Consider the following 23,426-nt stretch of genomic DNA (forward strand, 5'->3'; position numbering starts at 1 on the left):
CATGCCCTCATTGTGTCTGCCTTCATGGTCACCCTCAGCAGCATATTTCAGGTACACACCACCCTGTGTAAAAACAAAACACATGTCCCATACATCTCCCCTGAACCTTCCCCCTCTCAAAATGTACACCCCACAGTATTAGACATGATAGAACGTTACAGAACAGCACAGGCCCTTCAGTCACTGGGTTGTGCTGTCTGCCCATTTCAGCTACTCAAAGATCAACCTAACCCTCTCTCCCACACGGCCCTCCACTTTCCCATCATCCACGTGTCTTACCTTAAATGTTCCTAATATATCTGCTTTGACCACCACCCTGCCAGTGTGTAACACACACCACCTCGTCTCTATGTGATCACCCTACCTCTGACATTCATAAATGCTTTCCTCCAAATGTCTTAAAATGATGCCATCTATATGAGCCATTCCATTTTGAGCCTGGGAGAATCTCCTAGAACTTGTCCTGGCGGATGCATTCTCGCCACTGCTGTTGTGATCTGCTTCCCCTCCCCTCCCACTCTCCGAAACAGCAGCGGATAGGGTCACAGTGTGTTCAGCTTTCCTCATGGGGTATTGGTTCAACAATCATCTCTCAATTACTTCCAAAATCTGTCCTTCAGCGAGGAATATTCCAGACGGTTTCACCAGCTGACATTTCATCTGAGAAGGGAGACCGAATACCTGGTGCCTTGTGTTGTGTCGGGAGGTGTGGGGTTGGGCTGTGGTGTGTTGACGTTCCAGGGTAATGAGAGTTTCTCCGAATGCTCAGCTAATGCTTGTTACCTCTCCCTCTGACAGATGGGGACGTTGTTTATTATGTCTATGGAACCAGTGACTGTGTTACCATTTCATTCTATATCTTCATTACGATAATCTTACACGCTGTTGTCCAGGAGTATGCGCTCGATGTAAGTACCGTTGCCTTATTCTATGTATTTTTATTTTGTGATGGAGGAAGGGACAGACACTGCCCCCAGTGAGCCCACACTGATCTAACCCCGGTCTGATAACGGGACAGACACTATGGCCCAGTGAGCCCACACTGATCTAACCCCGGTCTGATAACGGGACAGACACTATGGCCCAGTGAGCCCACACTGATTTAACCCCGGTCTCATAACGGGACAGATACTATGGCCCAGTGAGCCCACACTGATTTAACCCCGGTCTCATAACGGGACAGACACTGCCCCCAGTGAGCCCACACTGATTTAACCCCGGTCTGATAACAGGACAGACACTATGGCCCAGTGAGCCCACACTGATCTAACCCCGGTCTGATAACGGGACAGACACTATGGCCCAGTGAGCCCACACTGATTTAACCCCGGTCTGATAACGGGACAGACACTATGGCCCAGTGAGCCCACACTGATTTAACCCCGGTCTGATAACGGGACAGACACTATGGCCCAGTGAGCCCACACTGATTTAACCCCGGTCTGATAACAGGACAGACACTATGGCCCAGTGAGCCCACACTGATTTAACCCCGGTCTGATAACGGGACAGACACTATGGCCCAGTGAGCCCACACTGATTTAACCCCGGTCTGATAACGGGACAGACACTATGGCCCAGTGAGCCCACACTGATTTAACCCCGGTCTGATAACGGGACAGACACCATGGCCCAGTGAGCCCACACTGATTTAACCCCGGTCTGATAACGGGACAGACACTATGGCCCAGTGAGCCCACACTGATTTAACCCCGGTCTGATAACGGGACAGACACCGCCCGCCCGACGAACCAAGCTGCCAGCAACCCCAGATTACATCTTAGTCCAAACATGAGACAGTTTGCAGTGACAAATTAACCTGGTAACCTGTCTGTGGGAGGAAATCAGAGCACCTGGAGAAAAGAGACGCAGTTCATGAGTGGGCAGTCAAACTCCTTTGAGAGGATGCTGGGATTGAACTTGGAGCTGTTGTGGTGTCACGTTAACCGCCATGCTGCCGTAATGCGTCTTTTTGCTCAGATAGTTGGAGCTGTTAATGTTCCATGGGAAGTGTTGTGACCGTGGTAAAAGGTGACAAAGGGATGCTGAAAACAAGGAGCTCTTCTCCGAGGAAGAGGAAGTGAAATCGGTCTGTATGAGGGTAATGTGAATCTCTCTGGACAGTGTTGACATTGTTGGACATATTGCTCATTATGCCATAAGATCATGTGGCATGTGATATTATTGAGAAAGATGACTGGGAATAGATCTGTGTGGTCCTTCAGCCCATCTCAGGCCCTAGATCGTCACACTGTACTATCCCAATCACCACGTTGGGTCAGTAATCTCCTCTGTGTGGTGGGATAAGGCCAGCTCTTCCCGATGTGGATCAGTCATATCAGCACGCTGCAGTTGCATCAAACCATCCCCATTTGTATACGTCCTCTGGCACTGAAGGCCGACATCCCATCAGCTATGCAATTAGTTGGTGTTACCTGTGTTTTGCATATTACCATCCCCACATCCCTGTATCTCCCATCTTTTTGTACTTTTCCTCCATTTACCCAACAATTGACTTTTCTTCTTTCTGCCCAACTGCATAATCTTGTATTTTCTGGCATTGTACTCCATCTAGGAACTTATTGTCCCTCACTGAACCTATCCGATTGAATCATAGAACCATAACCAATCGGGCCCCTCAGCTTATCTTCTCCATGCTGACTGTGATACCAGACAACACTGATCCCACGTGCCCCCAATAGGCTTGCATCTCTGTCTGTTTTTCCTGTCAAATACCTGACACCTATCTGTGCCACGCAACATTGTGGTGAATCTCTGCATTTGGAATCAGAATTAGATTTATTATCACTGGCATGTGCGTTTCCTCCTGCAGGGCGGTGACTAAAGTGTACATGATATGCAACTCTTAGACTCAGTGCCTGGGCTCTGAAGGCAAGCGTACCTCATTATGCTGGTAGGCCGTGTGGCCCGCCTTGGGAAGCTATCGACACACTCTCTGTGTGTGTTAGTGCTCCTAAGCTCTTGCAGTTAACTTTATATATCTCCCAGAATTTGACTTCCCAAAGTGCATTACATCAAATGCTTACCTGGGGTTTAAATTTAATCTTCCACCTTTACACCGAGCTTTCCAGTTAATCTACGTCCCATGCTATCCTCAGACAACCTTCCTCACTATCGACAACTCCACCAATTTCTGTATTATCCCCAAACCCATCTCTGTGCATTTGTAAGCACTTCCTCAAATCTGTGAGCTCACATCCTCACCGCACTTCGGTATTATATGCCGTGTTCTTGTCAATTCCATCAGTCTGTCGCTATTTCCTAATCTGTGCATCCCGTGTTCTTGTCCATTCCATCAGTCGTCCGTATTTCCGGATCCATGTATCCCGTGTTATAGTCCATTTCATCAATCTGTCCGTATTTCCTTATCTGTGTATCCTGTGATCTTGTCCATTCCATCAGTCTTATCATATTTCCTGATCTATGTATCCCGTCTTCTTGTCCATTCCATCAGTCTGACCATATTTTCTGATCCATGTATCCCGTGCTATTGTCAATTCCATCAGTTTGTCGCTATTTCCCAATCTGTGCATCCCGTGTTCTTGTCCATTCCATCAATCTGCCTGTATTTCCTGAGCTGTGTATCCTGTGTTCTTGTCAATTCACAGAACATAGTACAGCACAGTACAGGCCCTTTGGCCCACAATGTTGTGCCGACCCTCAAACCCTGCCTCCCATATAACCCCCCACCTTAAATTCCTCCATATACCTGTCTAGTAGTCTCTTAAATTTCACTAGTGTATCTGCCTCCACCACTGACTCAGGCAGTGCATTCCACGCACCAACCACTTTCTGAGTTAAAAAAACTCTCCTCTAATATCCCCCTTGAACTTCCCACCCCTTACCTTAAAGCCATGTCCTCTTGTATTGAGCAGTGGTGCCCTGGGGAAGAGGCGCTGGCTATCCACTCTTATCTATTCCTCTTAATATCTTGTACACCTCTATCATGTCTCCTCTCATCCTCCTTCTCTCCAAGGAGTAAAGCCCTAGCTCCCTTAATCTCTGATCATAATCCATACTCTCTAAACCAGGCAGCATCCTGGTAAATCTCCTCTGTACCCTTTCCAATGCTTCCACATCCTTCCTATAGTGAGGTCACCAGAACTAGACACAGTACTCCAAGTGTGGCCTAACCAGAGGTTTATAGAGCTGCATCATTACCTCGCGACTCTTAAACTCTGTCCCTCGACTTATGAAAGCTAACACCCCATAAGCTTTCTTAACTACCCTATCTACCTGTGAGGCAACTTTCAGGGATCTGTGGACATGTACCCCCCGATCCCTCTGCTCCTCCACACTACCAAGTATCCTGCCATTTACTTTGTACTCTGCCTTGGAGTTTGTCCTTCCAAAGTGTACCACCTCACACTTCTCCGGGTTGAACTCCATCTGCCACTTCTCAGCTCAGCCCACTTCTGCATCCTGGCAATGTCTCTCTGCAATCTTTGACAATCCTCCACACTATCTACAACACCACCAACCTTTGTGTCGTCTGCAAACTTGCCAACCCCCACATCCAGGTCGTTAATAAAAATTACAAAAAGTAGAGGTCCCAGAACCGATCCTTGTGGGACACCACTAGTCACAATCCTCCAATCTAAATGTACTCCCTCCACCACCACCCTCTGCCTTCTGCAGACAAGCCAATTCTGAATCCACCTGGCCAAACTTCCCTGGATCCCATGCCTTCTAACTTTCTGAATAAGCCTACTGTGTGGAACCTTGTCAAATGCCTTACTAAAATCCAAATAGATCACATCCACTGCACTACCCTCATCTATATGTCTGGTCACCTCCTCAAAGAACTCTTATCAGGCTTGTTAGACATGATCCGCCCTTCACAAAGCCATGCTGACTGTCCCTGATCAGACCATGACTCTCTAAATGCCCATAGATCATACCTCCAAGAATCTTTTCCAACAGCTTTAAACCATATAACCATATAACAATTACAGCATGGAAACAGGCCATCTCGGCCCTTCTAGTCTGTGCCGAACGCTACTCTCACCTAGTCCCACTGACCTGTACTCAACCTATAACCCTCCATTCCTTTCCTGTCCATATAGCTACCCAATTTAACTTTAAATGACAACATTGAACCTGCCTCAACCACTTCTACTGGAAGCTCGTTCCACACAGTTACCACTCTCTGAGTAAAGAAGTTTCCCCCTCATGTTACCCCTAAACTTTTGCCCTATAACTTTCAACTCATGTCCTCTTGTTTGAATCTCCCCTACTCTCAATGGAAAAAGCCTATCCACGTCAACTCTATCTATCCCCCCTCATAATTTTAAATACCTCTGTCAAGTCCCCCCTCAACCTTCTACGCTCCAAAGAATAAAGACCCAACTTGTTCAACCTTACTCTGTAACTTAGGAGATGAAACCCAGGTAACATTCTAGTAAATCTCCTCTGTACTCTCTCTATTTTGTTGACATCTTTCCTATAATTCAGTGACCAAAACTGTACACAATACTCCAAATTTGGCCTCACCAATGCCTTATACAATTTCAACATTACATCCCAACTTCTATACTCAATGCTCTGATTTATAAAGGTCAGCATACCAAAAGCTTTCTTCACCATCCTGTCCACATGAGATTCCACCTTCAGGGAACTATGCACCATTATTCCTAGATTTCTCTGTTCTACTGCATTCTTCAATGCCCTACCATTTACTATGTATGTCCTATTTTGATTAGTCCTTCCAAAAAGTAGCACCTCACATTTATCAGCATTAAACTCCATCTGCCATCTTTCAGCCCACTCTTCTAACTGGCCTAAATCTCTCTCTGCAAGCTTTGAAAACCTACTTCATTATCCACAACTCCACCTATCTTAGTATCATCTGCATCCTTACTCATCCAATTTACCACCCCATCATCCAGATGATTAATATATATGACAAACAGCATTGGACCCAGTACACATCCCTGAGGCACACCACTAGTCACCGGCCTCCAATCTGACGAATGGTTATCCACCACCACTCTCTGGCGTCTCCCATCCAGCCACTGCTGAATCCATTTTACTACTTCAATATTAATACCTAACAATTGAACCTTCCTAACTAACCTTCCGTGTGGAACCTTGTCAAAGGCTTTACTGAAGTGCATATATACAACATCCACCGCTTTACCCTCGTCAACTTTCCTAGTAACCTCTTCAAAAAATTCAATAAGTTTTGTCAAACATGACTTTCCACGCACAAATCCATGTTGACGGTTCCTAATCAGACCCTGACTATCCAGATAATTATATATACCATCTCTAAGAATACTTTCCATCAATTTACCCACCACTGATGTCAAACACACAGGCCGATAATTGCTAGGTTTACTCTTAAAAGCCTTTTTAAACAATGGAACAACATGAGCAATACGCCTATCCTCCGGCACCATCCCCATTTCTAATGACACTTGAAATATTTCTGTCAGAGCCCCTGCTATTTCCACACTAACCTCCCTCAAGGTCCTAGGGAATATCCTGTCAGGACCCGGAGACTTATCCACTTTTATATTCCTTAAAAGCGCCAGTACTTCCTCTTCTTTAGTCACCATAGTTTCCATAACTACCCTACTTGTTTTCTTTGCCTTACACAATTCAATATCCTTCTCCTTAGTGAATACCAAAGAGAAGAAATTGTTCAAAATCTCCCCCATCTCTTGTGGCTCTGCACATAGCCGTCCACTCTGATTCTCTAAGGGACCAATTTTATCTCTCACTATCCTTTTGCTATTAATATAACTGTAGAAACCCTTTGGATTTATTTTCACCTTACATGCCAAAGCAACCTCATATCTTTTAGCTTTTCTCATTTCTTTCTTAAGATTCTTTTTACATTCTTTATATTCCTCGAGCACCTCATTTACTCCAAGCTGTCTATATTTATTGTAGATCTCTCTCTTTTTCCAAACCAAGTTTCCAATACCCCTTGAAAACCATGGCTCTCTCAAACTTTTAACCTTTCCTTTCAACCTAACAGGAACATAAAGGTACTGTACCCTCAAAATTTTACTTTTAAATGACCTCCATTTCTGTATTACATCCTTCCCATAAAACAATTTGTCTCAATCCACTCCTTCTAAATCCTTTCACATCTCCTCAGAGTTAGCCTTTCTCCAATCAAAAATCTCAACCCTGGGTCCAGACCTATCCTTCTCCATAATTATATTGAAACTAATGGCATTGTGATTACTGGACCCAAAGTGCTCCCCAACACATACCTCCGTCACCTCATTCTCTCATTCCCTAACAGGCGATCCAACACTGCCCCTTCTCTAGTTGGTACCTCTATGTATTGCTGCAAAAAACTACCTTGCACACATTTTACAAACTCCAAACCATCCAGCCCTTTTACAGAATGGATTTCCTGGTCTATGTGTGGAAAATTAAAATCTCCCATAATCACAACCTTGTGCTTACTATAAATATCTGCTATCTTCTTACAAATTTGCTCCTCCAATTCTCACTCCCCATTAGGTGGTCTATAATACACCCCCATAAGTGTTACTACACCTTTCCTATTCCTCAATTCCACCCAGATAGCCTCCCTAGATGAGCCCTCTAATGTATCCTGCCAAAGCACCGCTGTAATATTTTCTCTGACAGGCGATGCAACACCTCCCCCTCTTGCCCCTCTGATTCTATCACACCTGAAGCAACGAAATCCAGGAATATTTTGTTGCCAATTACACCCCTCCTGCAACCATGTTTCACTAATAGCTACAACATCATATTTCCAGGTATCAATCCATATTCTAAGCTCATCCACCTTTCTTACAATGCTCCTAGCATTAAAATAGATGCATTTAAGAAACTCTCCACCATTTACTGTCTGTTTATCCCTAATGGTGCAAACAACTTTGTTATCTTTTTCTTCCTTCTCCTGTACATCTTCGGTCTGAGTGCTCCCGTTCTCTGTCCCCTGCCCACCCTCCCTCACACACTGTCTACTAGCTTTCTCTATTTGTGAACTAGCTTTCCCACCACAGACGTAAGGCTCACTGGTCTATAATTACCCGGACTGTCCCTACTACCTTTTTTGAGCAAGGGGACAACATTCACCTCCCTCCAATCCTCTGGTACCATTTCCGTGGACAACGAGGACATGAAGATCCTAGCCAGAGGCTCAGCAATCTCTTCCCTCGCCTCGTGGAGCAGCCTGGGGAATATTCTGTCAGGCCCTGGGGACTTATCTGTCCTAATGTATTTTAATAACTGCAACACCTCCTCTCCCTCAATATCAACATGCTCCAGAACATCAACCTCACTCATATTGTCCTCACCGTCATCAAGTTCTCTCTCATTGGTGAATACCAAAGAGAAGTATTCACTGAGGACCTTGCTCACTTCCACAGCCTCCAGGCACATCTTCCCACCTTTATCTCTAATCGGTCCTACTTTCACTCCTGTTATCCTTTTGTTCATCACATAACTTGGGGTTTTCCTTTACCCTACTGGCCAAGGCCTTCTCATGCCCCCTTCTTGCTCCCCTCAGCCCCTTCTTAAGCTCCTTTCTTGCTTCCCTATATTCCTCAATAAACCCATCTGATCCCTGCTTCCTAAACCTCATGTATGCTGCCTTCTTCCACCTGACTAGATTTTCCACCTCACTTGTCACCCATGGTTCCTTCACCCTACTATTCTTTATCTTCCTTACCGGGACAAAATTATCCCTAACATCCTGCAAGAGATCTCTAAACATCGACCACATGTCCATAGTACATTTCCCTGCAAAAACTTCATCCCAATTCACACCTGCAAGTTCTACCTTTATAGCCTCATAATTAGCCCTTCCCCAATTAAAAATTTTCCTGTCCTCCATCAGCCTGTCCGTATTTCATCATCCGTGCATCCCGTGTTCTTGTCCATTCCATCAATCTGTCAGTATTTCCTTATCCGTCTATCCCGTGTTCTTGTCCATTCCATCAGTCTATCTGTATTTCCCAATCCTTGTATACCGTGTTGTTGTCCATTTCATCCGTCTGTCCGTATTTCCTGACCCGTTTATCCCATGTCCTTGTCCATTCCATACATCTGTCATATTTCCTGATCCGTGCATTCCGTGTTCTTGTCTATTCCATACGTCTGTCATATTTCCTGATCCATGTATCATGTGTTGTTAGCTTGAAACCAGTTTCACGTCATCTGTGACATTCATCCTGTCATTCAGCCCTTTAGTTATTCTGCAGCAGCTATCTGAGCAAGTAGGTCACCCATTTACTGCCACCTGCATCGGATATAACCTGTTTGTGAAGGTTGTTTAATTTCCTGTGAAAGGTTGTGTGAAACCCTCAATATAGTCACTGTCCGTGGCCCTGATAAGGCTAGGCACAGATTGAAGGACCAAGTCCTCGTATTCAAGTTTGCTGGCATCAAGATCGAATTCCGTATCTTGCGGTGACCACTGCCCTCTCTCTGGTTTCCCTGATCAATATGGTCCCGTTGCCTCTTCTCTCTCCATTCCCACCACCTACCAGACATCGTGGCAGCTTGTTGCAAGCTGCTTCTTGCAGGTCCACTACTCCTTCCATTATAATCGTTCTATTAAATCTAAATTCTGCTTCAAAGAATTACTAATAATATTCCTTTCACCTTGTTGCCTACCTGCACTTGTTCTGTCGCTGTTTCCTTTAGTCTGTTCTTCCTTGATGCCCTGTGTAATGATCTGATCTGTGTGAACAGTTGTAAGGCGAGCGTTTCACCGTATCTTACTACATATGACAATACAAACTGATTCCAATTCCTGGTGTCCTACCACCTTTCTCTTCCCCAAGCTCCACTGTCCTCTCCTATCAGATTCCTTCTTCAGCTCTTTACCACATCCACTATCACCTCCCAGCTTCTTCCTTCATTTCCTTTCATCCCCTTTCTCACCCTCCTACTTTCTCCCGTCAACTGGGTTCCCCATCACCCACTCGCTTATGGTCCTGCTCCCCCCCCGCCCTTCTATTCTAGCTTTTGCCCACAACCCCCACCCTTCCAGTCTCAGCCTGAAACGTTGATGGTTCATCTCCCCGTGTCGATGCTGCTTGACCTGACCAGCTGAGTTTCTCCACCATTGTTTCCAGCATCTGCCTCTCTGCTTTTTGACACCAACAGATTCCTCAAACACTGTTCCCCTTTTATGTTTCCGTTTAGTCTCTTCCCAGTCCTCATCCTTGGTGTCTTCTGCCATTCCCTCAGTAGAATTCTAATGTATTCCCTCACACTGATGCTGTGCTAACTAATCTCTGGTTCCTTTCCTAACTCTTCCTCCTTTAAGTAATGTTGCATCGTCTGCTGCTGTCTCTTCTGTGAGAATCTTGTTAGAATCGATGGAATTCCGGAAGATTACTGCTATCGTCTCTGCAGCCAACTCCATCAAAGCCCAACGACACAGGTCATCAGCTCCTATCTTCAATAACAATTTTATACTAATACTAATTTCTTTCATCTCCTCATTTACTCTAGACCTCTAATCCTCCACTATTTCAAAAGGAAGATGGTTGTGGTTGTTGGAGGTCCTCCATTCCGGCCCCAGGACACCAGTGCAGGAGCTCCCCAGGACAGAGTCCTGGGCCCAACCATCTTCAGCTCCTTCAGCAGTGACCTTCCCTCCGTCAGGTCAGAAGTGGGCACGTTCGCTGCTGATTGCTCAGTGTTCAGTTCCAGTTGTAACACTTCAGTACAGGAAACAGCACCATACCTGCACTCAGCAAGACTGGGACACATTGGTTAGTGACGAGGACCACAGAGTGACTGTCTTACTCACCATCAATAATCAGTAGCATTGCTGTTGTTAAGTTCCCTCCATCAATGTCCTGGGAGTGACCACAGAACAGAAATTCAGATGCACCAGCCATGTGGACACCGTGATACAGGACACGAGTCAGGGTCTCACCTCCTAATACCCAAAACCTCACCAACATCTACAGGACATGAGTCAGGAATGTGAGGGGACACTATCCAATGGCTCGAACTACACTCATGAAGGTTGCCCGCTTGATCAGCTTTCCATCCACTCCCGAGCAACTCAGTGTGTACTGTCAGAAGACTGTACCAGGTAATCTAACAGCACTCCCAGAAGATGGCTTCCACTGTGACGAAGGGACAGCTCCCCCACCCCCCCCCCCCCGACCTGGAGATACATCAGAGATAGAGCAGGATGAGGCTGCCGCCCATCGCGTCTTCTCTGTCATTCCATCATGGTTGATTTATTATTCTTCTCAACCCCATTATCCCTGTTACCTTTGATACCCTGACTAATCAAGAAGCTATCAAACTCTAGAAAAAAATTTTCCATCTCTGAATCTAAACCCTGGAAATCCCTCCCCACCAGTTCCATGGATGCATCTTCCCCAGAAAGACAGGAGGAGGCTCCCCCCCTTCTTCTCGGGGAAATGGGGATGGGTTGGCATTGCCAGAAAGACAGGAGGAGACTTGCCCTCTTCCTCTCGGGGAAATGGGGATGGGTTGGCATTGCCAGAAAGACAGGAGAAGACTTACCCCCTTTTCTCGGGGAAATGGGGATGGGTTGGCATTGCCAGAAGGACAGGAGAAGACTTACCTCCTTTTCTCGGGGAAATGGGGAGGGGTTGGCATTGCCAGAAAGACAGGAGGAGACTTGCCCCCTTTTCTCGGGGAAATGGGGATGGGTTGGCATTGCCAGTTGAAGCAAGGACCGGGAAATTGAAAGAGTGGGGAGTGATTGTGAAGGGCAGATTTCTGTGCAGGTGCAGGTGCAGCGTAGGAACAGAATGGGTTTATTTTCTATGAGCTTCCAGAGGAGAGACCCTTTCAGCACGATTGTGGAGAGGTTGACAGGATGAATGCTAGGATAGGGTCCAGTTGGAGATGGTGATCAAAGAATCATGGTTATTACCACTGACATGATGTGTGCTCTGTTTTGTAGTGTCAGCAGTTCAGGGAAAAGGTATGAAAATCTATGAGCTGCATAAATAATGCAAAAAAAAGTGAGGTAGTGTTGATGGATCATTCAGAATTGTGATTGTAGTGGTTAAGACATTGTGACAGTGTCTTCAGGTTTCTGTACCTCCGCTCCAACAATGAGATGAGGACATGTCGTCTTGTGCTGAGCTACTCGATAATGGACGCTGCCTTTCTGAGACATGGCCTCTTGAGGGTGTCATGGTGGGGCAGCTTGCACCTGTCGGGAGCTGCTATCTCCAACCCTCTGTGGCCAAGGCCTGAGATCTGCCCTTGGGAGGAAGGGGTGGCTGATTGGTGAGAAGTGAGCCCACTCGCAGGGAGATGACTCAGTATCTGGTGTCTGGTTCACGGCTGGAATCGATAGATTACTGGAACACTTGGGAAAAGAGGGATTGAAATGCGACCGTCCCACGAGTGGTGGAGAGGCGTTATGGTTACGTGTGGCTCAGCCAGTCTGTGCAGGGACAAGGGGGAGCTGGTGCAGAGGGTGGAGAGTTGACCATGAAAGTAAGCTGGGAGAGGACGGGGGACAAAATTCAGAACCGTGCCGGGTTAATAGCTTGATATTTTTGTTTCAGAAACTGAACAAGAGGCTGCACCTCTCGAAGGTCAAACACAGCAAGGTGAATGAGTCTGGCCACTTGGTGGTCCTGCACCTTGGCTCGAGTGTCTGGGGCCTCTACATCATCGTCAGTGTGAGTGAGCCTCCGTCCTCGCTCGTCCCTGGAGGTCCCGGACCTTCCTCCCTTGAACCTGGAGCCAGGCCCTGCCCCGAGATGCCCCTTCACCTACAGCCACACCACCCTTCCCCTCCCGGTCTCTCCTTCTGAAATGCCCTTTTTCCCCATCGCCATCCCCCGAGCTGCTCCGTGAGTGGCCTTCTCCCTCCCTCCCCCCCCAACACCCTGTTTCTGCCTATCCCCACTGCAGCCCCTCAAGCTCCCTCAATTACTCCTGCACCTCCCCCACCTGAGACAGACACCTGGCTCCTCCCTGCAGAATGGCCCCCCCCACCTCTCATCTCCCACCCCTCGTCTTGACACTGTCACCCTGCCGTCTGTCCCCTCTCCCCCACTCCCAGCCGTCTGTCCCCCCTCCCCCCCTCCTGGCCGTCTGCCCCCTCTCCCCCACTCCTGGTCGTCTGTCCCCTCTCCCCCACTCCCAGCCGTCTGCCCCCCTCCTGGCCGTCTGCCACCTCGCCCCCACTCCTGGCCGTCTGTCCCCTTTCCTGACTGCCTGCCTCTGCCTCTGTCTTCCCCTGCCCCCACTCCTGCTCACGCTCCACAACCGTTGTGACTGTGTCTCTTTGCAGGAGGGTTACATCAGTTCCCCGTCCACTCTGTGGGAGGATTATCCGCACACCCACCTCTCGTAAGTCTGCTCCCCCACCCTGGGTATCGGAGGGGAGAAATGTGGGTGGGGGCATGTTGCTGGATTATCTTTTTGAAACCTGTGGAATATTGAGAGGTCTAGTTAGTGATGTGGAGAGGGTGTTTCCTCCGGTGGGAGAGCTGCAGACCACACGGCTCAGCCTCAGATTGGAGGCATGTCCATTTAGAACAGAGAGGGGGAGCATTTTCTTTAGCCGGAGGGTGGTGTATCTGTAGAATTCATTGCCAAGTCATGATCTATGTTATGATAATTCCTAGGTTAGTCAGGGTGTCAAAGTTTACAGGAGAAGGCAGGAAATGTGGTTGAGAGGGATGGAATAGAAGAGCAGAATCGAGTCAATTAGCTTCACTCTGCTCCTGTTTGTATGGTCTAACCCTGGGCACTGTGTGTGTGTGTGTGTGTGTGTGTGTGTGTGTGTGTGTGTGTGTGTGTGTGTGTGGGGTAGTGTGGGGGCATTGTATTTTGTCGTGTGTGTTAGGTGCAGCACTGTGTGTGTGTGTGTGTGTGTATGTTGGGTGGGGTAGTGTGGGGGCATTGTATTTTGTCGTGTGTGTTAGGTGCAGCACTGTGTGTGTGTGTGTGTGTGTGTGTGTCCCCGTGTTCCCTGGGGATGGTGGAACTCTGGACCCTGGGGTGCCCAGTGTCAGTGGGAACCAGTGCTGCAGGGTATCCAGTGTGAGGCTGTGTCCCACAGGGAGGTGTTGATGAAGGCTGTGTGAGGAAGGAGTGTTGTTGGGGCAAGAAGGGGAGGGTGTTGTACTCGAACAAACATTGACTAAATTCTCTGTCTCGATAGCTTCCAGATGAAGCTGTTCTATCTGTACCAGATCTCGTACTGGATCCACATGCTGCCAGAGCTTTACTTCCAGAGGGCGCGCAAGGTGAGCTCAAGCTCAAGTTTGATTGAGATTGCTTGACTTCATTGTAACTTTGGAAGGCCAATAAAAAGAAGTGAGGTTTAAGCAGAGCAGCCATTGTTGGAACGGCCATTCTGGGAGCACCACAGGGCTGTGTGCTTAGCCCCCTGCTCTACTTGCTTTACACCTGTGACCGTGTGGCTAATTACAGCTCCAGTGCAAGTTTGCTGACGACACCACTATTGTGGGCTGTATCAAAGGCAGTGATGAATCAGCATACAGGAGGGAGATTGAAAATTTGGTTGAGTGGTGTAATAACAACTTCTCATTCATTGTCCATAAGACCAAGGAATTGATAGTAGACTTCAGGAGAGGGAAACCAGAGGTCCATGAGCAGGTCCTCATCAGATAATCAGAAGTGGAGAGGGTCAGTAATTTTAACTTCCTGGGTGTCTACCTCAGAAGACTTGTCCTGAACCCATCAAATAAATATAATTGTAAAGAAAGCAGGACAGCACCTTGACTTTCTCAGGATCCTGGAAGGTTCACCATGTCATCAAAAACCTCGGCGAACTTCTATAGATGTGTGGTGGAAAGTGCGCTGACTGGCTGCATTACTGTGTGGTGCGAGAACACCAATGCCTTTGAGCAGAAAATCCGACAAAAGGTGGGATTTTGTAGGATTAGGTAGTGTCCAGCACACCACGGGTAAAACCCTCCCAACCATTGAGCACATCTACATGAAATGTTGCCATGGAAAAGCAGCGTCCATCATCAAAGATGCTCGCCACCCAGGACGTGTTCTCTTCTCACCGCTGCCACCAGGTAGAAAGTACAGAAGCCTCAGGAATTGCACCACCAGGTTCAAGAGCAGTTACTACCCCTCAACCGGCAGGCTGTTGAACAGAAGGAGATAGCTACACCTTTAAGGACTCTGTTATCTTGCTATTTCATGCTGGTTATTTATTGCTATTTATTTCTATCTGCATTTTCGCAGTTTGTTTACAGTTAATAGTTCCTGATGTTTACAGTTTACAGTCACTGTTCTGTAGATAAGACCATAACACAAAGGAGCAGAATTAGGCCATTCAGCCCATCGAGTATGCTCCACCAATGCATCATGGCTGATCCTGGATCCCACTCAACCCCATACATCTGCCATAAACTTTGATGCCCTGACTGATTAGGAAACTTATCAATTTCCACCTAAATATACCCACAGACTTGGCCGCCAGTGCAGTTTGTGGCAGAGCATTCCACAAATTTACTACTCCGGCTAAAAAAATTCTTCATTCCCTCTGTTCTAAAGGGTCGCCTCTCAATTTTGAGGCTGTGCTCTCTAGTTCTGGATACCCCCGCAAGAGGAAACAGCCTCTCCACATCCACCCTATCTAGTCCTTTCAGCATTTGGTAGGTTTCAATGAGATCCCACACATTCTTCTAAATTCCAGTGAGCACAAGCTGCCCAATGCTGTTCATTTATTAACCCCTTCATTGCCGGGATCATCCTGGTGAACCTCCAATGACAACGCATTCTTTCTGAGATATGGAGCCAAAACTGTTGACAATACTGTAAGATACTGGATACAATACTGGAGATGCAGCTCGATGACCTTTGGTCAGGGAGAGTGAGGAGGTGATAGAGAGGAGCTATAAGCAAGTAGTCACACTGGGGCCTCGGGAGACAGATTAGTCGGTAACAGGAGAGGGAAGGGCAAGAGTCAGATACCAGAGAGTACCCCAGTGGCTGTCTTCCTTAACAAAGAGTATCCTGTTTGAGTACTGTTGGGGGGGACGGCCTTGAATCCAAGGTGGACCAATATCCTGGCAGGGAGGTTTGCTAAGGCGAAACTAGAATCGTTGGGGGGTAGGAACTGAACTGGAGAGACGGAAGAAGGGGAGGTAGGTTGGCTCACAAATAGGGAAAGCTTGGAGACAGTGTGAGAGGCAGGATAGGCAGGTGATAGAGAAGGGATATGCTCAGATCGATAGTTTGAGATGTGTCTATTTTAATGCAAGAAGCATCATGAACAAAGCAGATGAGCGTAGAGTGTGGATCAATACTTGGAGCTATGATGTTGTGGCCATTACAGAGACTTGAATGGCTCAGGGGCAGGAATGGTTACTTCGAGTGCCAGGCTTTAGATGTTTCAGAAAGGACAGGGAGGGAGGCAAAAGAGGTGGGGGTGTGGCACTGCTGATCCGAACCATGGAACCATAGAACCATAGAAACTACAGCACAGAAACAGGCCCTTTGGCCCTTCTTGGCTGTGCCGAACCATTTTCTGCCTAGTCCCACTGACCTGCACACGGACCATATCCCTCCATACACCTCCCATCCATGTATCTGTCCAATTTATTCTTAAATGTTAAAAAAGAACCCGCATTTACCACCTCGTCTGGCAGCTCATTCCATACTCCCACCACTCTCTGTGTGAAGAAGCCCCCCCTAATATTCCCTTTAAACTTTTCCCCCCTCACCCTTAACCCATGTCCTCTGGTTTTTTTCTCCCCTTGCCTCAGTGGAAAAAGCCTGCTTGCATTCACTCTATCTATACCCATCATAATTTTATATACCTCTATCAAATCTCCCCTCATTCTTCTACGCTCCAGGGAATAAAGTCCTAACCTATTCAACCTTTCTCTGTAACTGAGTTTCTCAAGTCCTGGCAACATCCTTGTAAACCTTCTCTGCGCCCTTTCAACCTTATTTATATCCTTCCTGTAATTTGGTGACCAAAACTGAACACAGTACTCCAGATTCAGCCTCACCAATGCCTTATACAACCTCATCATAACATTCCAGCTGTTATACTCAATACTTCGATTAACAAAGGCCAATGTACCAAAAGCTCTCTTTACGACCCTATCTACCTGTGACGACACTTTTAGGGAATTTTGTATCTGTATTCCCAGATCCCTCTGTTCCACCGCACTCCTCAGTGCCTTACCATTAACCCTGTATGTTCTACGTTGGTTTGTCCTTCCAACGTGCAATACCTCACACTTGTCAGTATTAAACTCCATCTGCCATTTTTCAGCCCATTTTTCCAGCTGGTCCAAGTCCCTCTGCAGGCTCTGAAAACCTTCCTCACTGTCTACTACACCTCCAATCTTTGTATCATCAGCAAACTTGCTGATCCAATTTACCACATTATCATCCAGATCATTGATATAGATGACAAATAACAATGGACCCAGCACTGATCCCTGTGGCACACCACTAGTCACAGGCCTCCACTCAGAGAAGCAATTTTCTACCACCACTCTCTGGCTTCTTCCATTGAGCCAATGTCTAATCCAATTTACCACCTCTCCATGTATATCTAGCGACTGAATTTTCCTAACTAACCTCCCATGCGGGACCTTGTCAAAGGCCTTACTGAAGTCCATGTCGACAATATCCACTGCCTTCCCTTCATCCACTTTCCTGGTAACCTCCTCGAAAACCAACAGATTGGTCGAACATGACCTACCACGCACAAAGCCATGTTGACTCTCCCTAATAAGTCCCTGTCTATCCAAATGCTTGTAGATTCTGTCTCTTAGTACTCCCTCCAATAACTTACCTACTACTGACGTTAAACTCACTGGCCTATTATTTCCCGGATTACTTTTCGATCCTTTTTTAAACAACGGAACAACATGAGCCACTCTCCAATCCTCAGGCACTTCACCCGTAGACAGCGACATTTTAAATATTTCTGCCAGGGCCCCCGCAATTTCAACACTAGTCTCCTTCAAGGTCCGAGGGAGCACCCTGTCAGGTCCCGGGGATTTATCCACTTTAATTTTTCTCAAGACAGCAAGCACCTCCTCCTTTTCAATCTGTACAGTTGCTATGGTCTCACTACTTGATTCCCTCAGTTCCATAGATTTCATGCCAGCTTCCTTAGTAAATACAGACGCAAAAAACCTATTTAAGATCTCCCCCATTTCCTTCGGTTCCGCACAAAGCCGACCACTCTGATCTTCAAGAGGACCAATTTTATCCCTTACAATCCTTTTGCTCTTAATATACTTGTAAAAGCTCTTTGGATTATCCTTCACTTTGACTGCCAAGGCAACCTCATGTCTTCTTTTTGCCCTCCTGATTTCTTTCTTAAGTATTTTCTTGCACTTCTTATACTCCTCAAGTACCTGATTTACCCCCTGTTTCCTATACATTTCATACAACTCCCTCTTCTTCTTTATCAGAGTTGCAATATCCCTTGAGAACCAAGGTTCCTTATTCCTATTCAATTTGCCTTTAATCCTGACAGGAACATACAAACTCTGCACTCTCAAAATTTCCCCTTTGAAGGCTTCCCACCTACCAATCACATGTTTGCCAGAGAACAACCTGTCCCAATCCACGCTTTTTAGATCCTTTCTCATTTCTTCAAATTTGGCCTTCTTCCAGTTCAGAACCTCAACCCTAGGACCAGATCTATCCTTGTCCATGATCAAATTGAAACTAATGGCGTTATGATCACTGGAACTAAAGTGCTCCCCTACACAGACTTCCGTCACTTGCCCTAATTCGTTTCCTAACAGGAGATCCAATATTGCATCCCCTCTAGTTGGTCCCTCTATATACTGATTTAGAAAACTTTCCTGAACACATTTTACAAACTCTAAACCATCTAGACCCCTAACAGTATGGGAGTCCCAATCAATGTATGGAAAATTAAAATCCCCTACCACCACAACTTTATGTTTCCTGCAGTTGCCTGCTATCTCTCTGCAGATTTGCTCTTCCAAGTCTCGTTGACTATTGGGTGGTCTGTAATACAATCCCACTAATGTGGCCATACCTTTCCTGTTTCTCAGCTCCACCCATAAGGACTCAGTAGACAAGCCCTCTAATCTGTCCTGCCTGAGCACTGCTGTAATATTTTCACTAACAAGCAATGCTACTCCCCCACCTTTCATTCCTCTGCCTCGATCACATCTGAAACATCGGAACCCCGGAATATTAAGCTGCCAGTCCTGCCCCTCCTGTAGCCAAGTTTCACTAATTGCTACAACATCATAATTCCACGTGTCAATCCACGCCCTCAACTCATCCGCCTTCCCCGCAATACTCCTAGCATTGAAATATATACACTTCAGAAGATTTTTACCACCACTCACAACCTTTCTATCAGCGGATTTGCTTAAACTTTCAATATCATTTATTTTCACCCCAGCCACACTGTCAGCTCTGGCACTCTGGTTCCCATCCCCCTGCAAATCGAGTTTAAAGCCTCCCCAATAGCACTAACAAACCTCCCTGAAAGGATATTGGTCCCCCTGTGGTTCAAGTGTAACCCGTCTCTCTTGTACAGGTCCCACCTGCCCCAGAAGAAGTCCCAATGATCCTGAAATCTGAAACCCTGCCCCCTACACCAGTTCCTCAGCCACTTGTTCCTCCTCCAGAGCATCCTATTCCTACCCTCACTGGCACCTAGCACAGGTGGCAATGCTGAGATTACCACCCTTGAGGTCCTGCTTTTCAACTTCCTACCAAGCTCTCTATACTCACTGTCCAGGACCTCTTCACTCTTCCTTGCTATGTCATTGGTACCGATGTGCACCACGACATCTGGCTGGTCACCCTCCCACTTCAGAATGTCATGCAATCGATCAGAGACATCCTTGACCCTGGCACCCGGGAGGCAACAAACCATCCTGGATTCTCTGTCACGACCACAGAACCTCCTATCTGCACCTCTAACTATCGAGTCCCCTATCACTACCGCTCTCCTCTTTTTCCTCCCTCTCTTCTGCACTGCAGAGCCAGACTCAGTGCCAGAGATCCGGCTACTGCAGCTAGTCCCAAGTCCCGAGATAGTGACATGGCTGCAGAAAAGGAGGAAATCATGGAGGGATTGTCTACTGAGTCTCTGTGGGTGGAAGTTAGAAACAGGAAGGGGTCAATAACTCTACTGGGTGTTTTTTATAGACCACCTAACAGTAACAGCGACGTCGAGGAGCAGATAGGGAGACAGACTCTGGAAGGGTGTAATAATAACAGGGTTGTCTTGGGAGATCTTAACTTCCCAAATATTGATCAGCATGTCCCTCGGATGAGGCGTTTAGATGGGGTGGAGTTTGTGAGGTGTGTTCAGGAAGGTTTCCTGACACAATATGTAGATAAGCCTACAAGAGGAGAGGCTGTACTTGATCTGGTATTGGGAAATGAATCTGGTCAGGTGTCAGGTCTCTCAATGGGAGAGCATTTTGGAGATAGTGATCACAATTCTATCTCCTTTACCATCGCATTGGAGAGGGATAGGAACAGACAAATTAGGAAAGCGTTTAATTGAAATAAAGGGAAATATGAGGCTTTCAGGCAGGAAATTGGAAGCATACATTGGAAACAGATGTTCTCAGGGAAATGTGCGGAGGAAATGTGGCAAATGTTCAGGGGATATTTGTGTGGAGTTCTGCATAGGTACATTCCAGTGAGACAGGGAAAGGATGGTAGGGTACAGGAACCGTGGTGTACAAAGGCTGTTGTAAGTCTAGTCAAGAAGAAAAGATGAGCTTACGAAAGGTTTAAAAATCTAGGTAAAGATAGAGATCCAGAAGATTATAAGGCTAGCAGGAAGGAGTTCAAGAAAGAAATTAGGAGAGCCAGAAGGGGCCATGAGAATGCCTTGGTGAGCAGGATTAAGGAAAACCCCAAGGCATTCTACAAGTATGTGAAGAGCAAGAGGATAAGACATGAGCGAATAGGACCAATCAAGTGTGACAGAGGAAAAGTGTATATGGAACCGGAGGAGATAGCAGAGGTACCTAATGAGTACTTTGCTTCAGTATTCACTACAGTAAAGGATCTTGGTGATTGTAGGGATGACTTACAGTGGGTTGAAAAGCTTGAGCATGTGGATATTAAGAGAGAGGATGTACTGGAACTTTTGGAAAGCATCAAGTTGGATAAGTCTCTGGGACCAGGTGAGATGAACCCCAGGCTACTGTGGGAGGCGAGGGAGGAACCTCTTTGAATCATCAATGGGGACGGGAGAGGTTCCGGAGGATTGGAGGGTTGCAGATGTTGTTCCCTTATTCAACAAAGGGAGTAGAGCTAGTCCAGGAAATTATAGACCAGTGAGTCTTACTTCAGTGGTTGGTAAGTTGACGGAGAAGATCCTGAGAGACAGGATTTATGAATACTTGGAGAGGTATAATATGATTAGGAATAGTCAGCATGGCTTTGTCAAGGGCGGGTTGTGCCTGATGAGCCTGATTGAATGTTTTGAGGATGTGACTAAACACATTGATGAAGGTAGAGTAGTAGATGCAGTGTATATGGATTTCAGCATGGCATTTGATAAGGTACCCCATGCAAGGCTTATTGAGAAAGTAAGGAGGCATGGGATCCAAGGGGACATTGCTTTGTGGATCCAGAACTGGCTTGCCCACAGAAGGCAAAGAGTGGTTGTAGACGGGTCATATTCTGCATGGAGGTCGGTGACCAATGGAGTGCCTCAGGGATCTGTTCTGGGATCCTTACTCTTCTTGATTTTTATAAATGACCTGGATGAGGAAGTGGAGGGATGGGTTAGTAAATTTGCTGATGACACAAAGGTTGAGGGTGTTGTGGATAGTGTGGGGGGCTGTCAGAGGTTACAGCAGGACATTGATTGGATGCAAAACTGGGCTGAGAAGTGGCAGATGGAGTTCAACCCAGATAAATGTGATGTGGTTCATTACGGTAAGTCAAATATGATGGCAAAATATAGTATTAATGGTAAGACTCTTGTCAGTGTGGAGGATCAGAGGGATCTTGAAGTCCAGGTTGCAGGTTGACTCTGTGGTTAAGAAGGCATATGCTGCATTGGCCTTCATCAACATGGGATTGAATTTAAGAGCTGAGAGGTAATGTCACAGCTATATAGAAACATAGAAACATAGAAAATAGGTGCAGGAGTAGTCCATTCGGCCCTTCGAGCCTGCACCGCCATTTATTATGATCATGGCTGATCATCCAACTCAGAACCCCGCCCCAGCCTTCCCTCCATACCCCCTGATCCCTGTAGCCACAAGGGCCATATCTAACTCCCTCTTAAATATAGCCAATGAACTGGCCTCAACTGTTTCCTGTGGCAGAGAATTCCACAGATTCACCACTCTCTGTGTGAAGAAGTTTTTCCTAATCTCGGTCCTAAAAGGCTTCCCCTTTATCCTCAAACTGTGACCCCTTGTTCTGGACTTCCCCAACATCGGGAACAATCTTCCTGCATCTAGCCTGTCCAATCCCTTTAGGATTTTATACGTTTCTATCAGATCCCCCCTCAATCTTCTAAATTCCAACGAGTACAAGCCCAGTTCATCCAGTCTTTCTTCATATGAAAGTCCTGCCATCCCAGGAATCAATCTGGTGAACCTTCTTTGTACTCTCTCTATGGCAAGGATGTCTTTCCTCAGATTAGGGGACCAAAACTGCACACAATCCTCCAGGTGTGGTCTCACCAAGGCCTTGTACAACTGCAGTAGTACCTCCCTGCTCCTGTACTCAAATCCTCTCGCTATAAATGCCAGCATACCATTCGCCTTTTTCACCGCCTGCTGTACCTGCATGCCCACTTTCAATGACTGGTGTATAATGACACCCAGGTCTCGTTGCACCTCCCCTTTTCCTAATCAGCCACCATTCAGATAATAATCTGTTTTCCTATTTTTGCCACCAAAGTGGATAACTTCACATTTATCCACATTAAATTGCATCTGCTATGAATTTGCCCACTCACCCAACCTATCCAAGTCACCCTGCATCCTCTTAGCATCCTTCTCACAGCTAACACTGCCACCCAGCTTCGTGTCATCCGCAAACTTGGAGATGCTGCATTTAATTCCCTCATCCAAGTCATTAATATATATTGTAAACAACTGGGGTCCCAGCACTGAGCCTTGCGGTACCCCACTAGTCACCGCCTGCCATTCTGAAAAGGTCTCGTTTATTCCCACTCTTTGCTTCCTGTCTGCTAACCAATTCTCCATCCACATCAATACCTTACCCCCAATACCGTGTGCTTTAAGTTTGCACACTAATCTGTGTGGGACCTTGTCAAAAGCCTTTTGAAAATCCAAATATACCACATCCACTGGTTCTCCCCTATCCACTCTACTAGTTACACCCTCAAAAAATTCTATGAGATTCGTCAGACATGATTTTCCTTTCACAAATCCATGCTGACTTTGTCCGATGATTTCACCGCTTTCCAAATGTGCTGTTATCACATCTTTGATAACTGA

At 46.6% G+C, this 23,426-nt stretch overlaps 1 protein-coding gene across 3 annotated transcripts in view; it reads left to right on the forward strand.

Moving 5' to 3' along the window:
• tram2 (translocation associated membrane protein 2) overlaps positions 1–23,426 on the forward strand; it is an 83,359-nt gene that overhangs the window by 31,171 nt on the left and 28,762 nt on the right. For 2 of the 3 annotated variants that reach the window (XM_072264683.1, XM_072264682.1), the window contains exons 3-6: positions 799–908; positions 12,534–12,650; positions 13,268–13,326; positions 14,144–14,228. In XM_072264683.1, the coding sequence (XP_072120784.1) occupies positions 799–908; positions 12,534–12,650; positions 13,268–13,326; positions 14,144–14,228 (371 nt within the window). The remainder of the gene's footprint in view (positions 1–798; positions 909–12,533; positions 12,651–13,267; positions 13,327–14,143; positions 14,229–23,426) is intronic. The other variant, XM_072264684.1, reaches the window with a different exon arrangement.

This window comes from Mobula birostris, chromosome 8 (assembly GCF_030028105.1).
Source record: "Mobula birostris isolate sMobBir1 chromosome 8, sMobBir1.hap1, whole genome shotgun sequence".
In the NCBI taxonomy this organism is placed as follows: Eukaryota; Metazoa; Chordata; class Chondrichthyes; order Myliobatiformes; family Myliobatidae; genus Mobula; species Mobula birostris.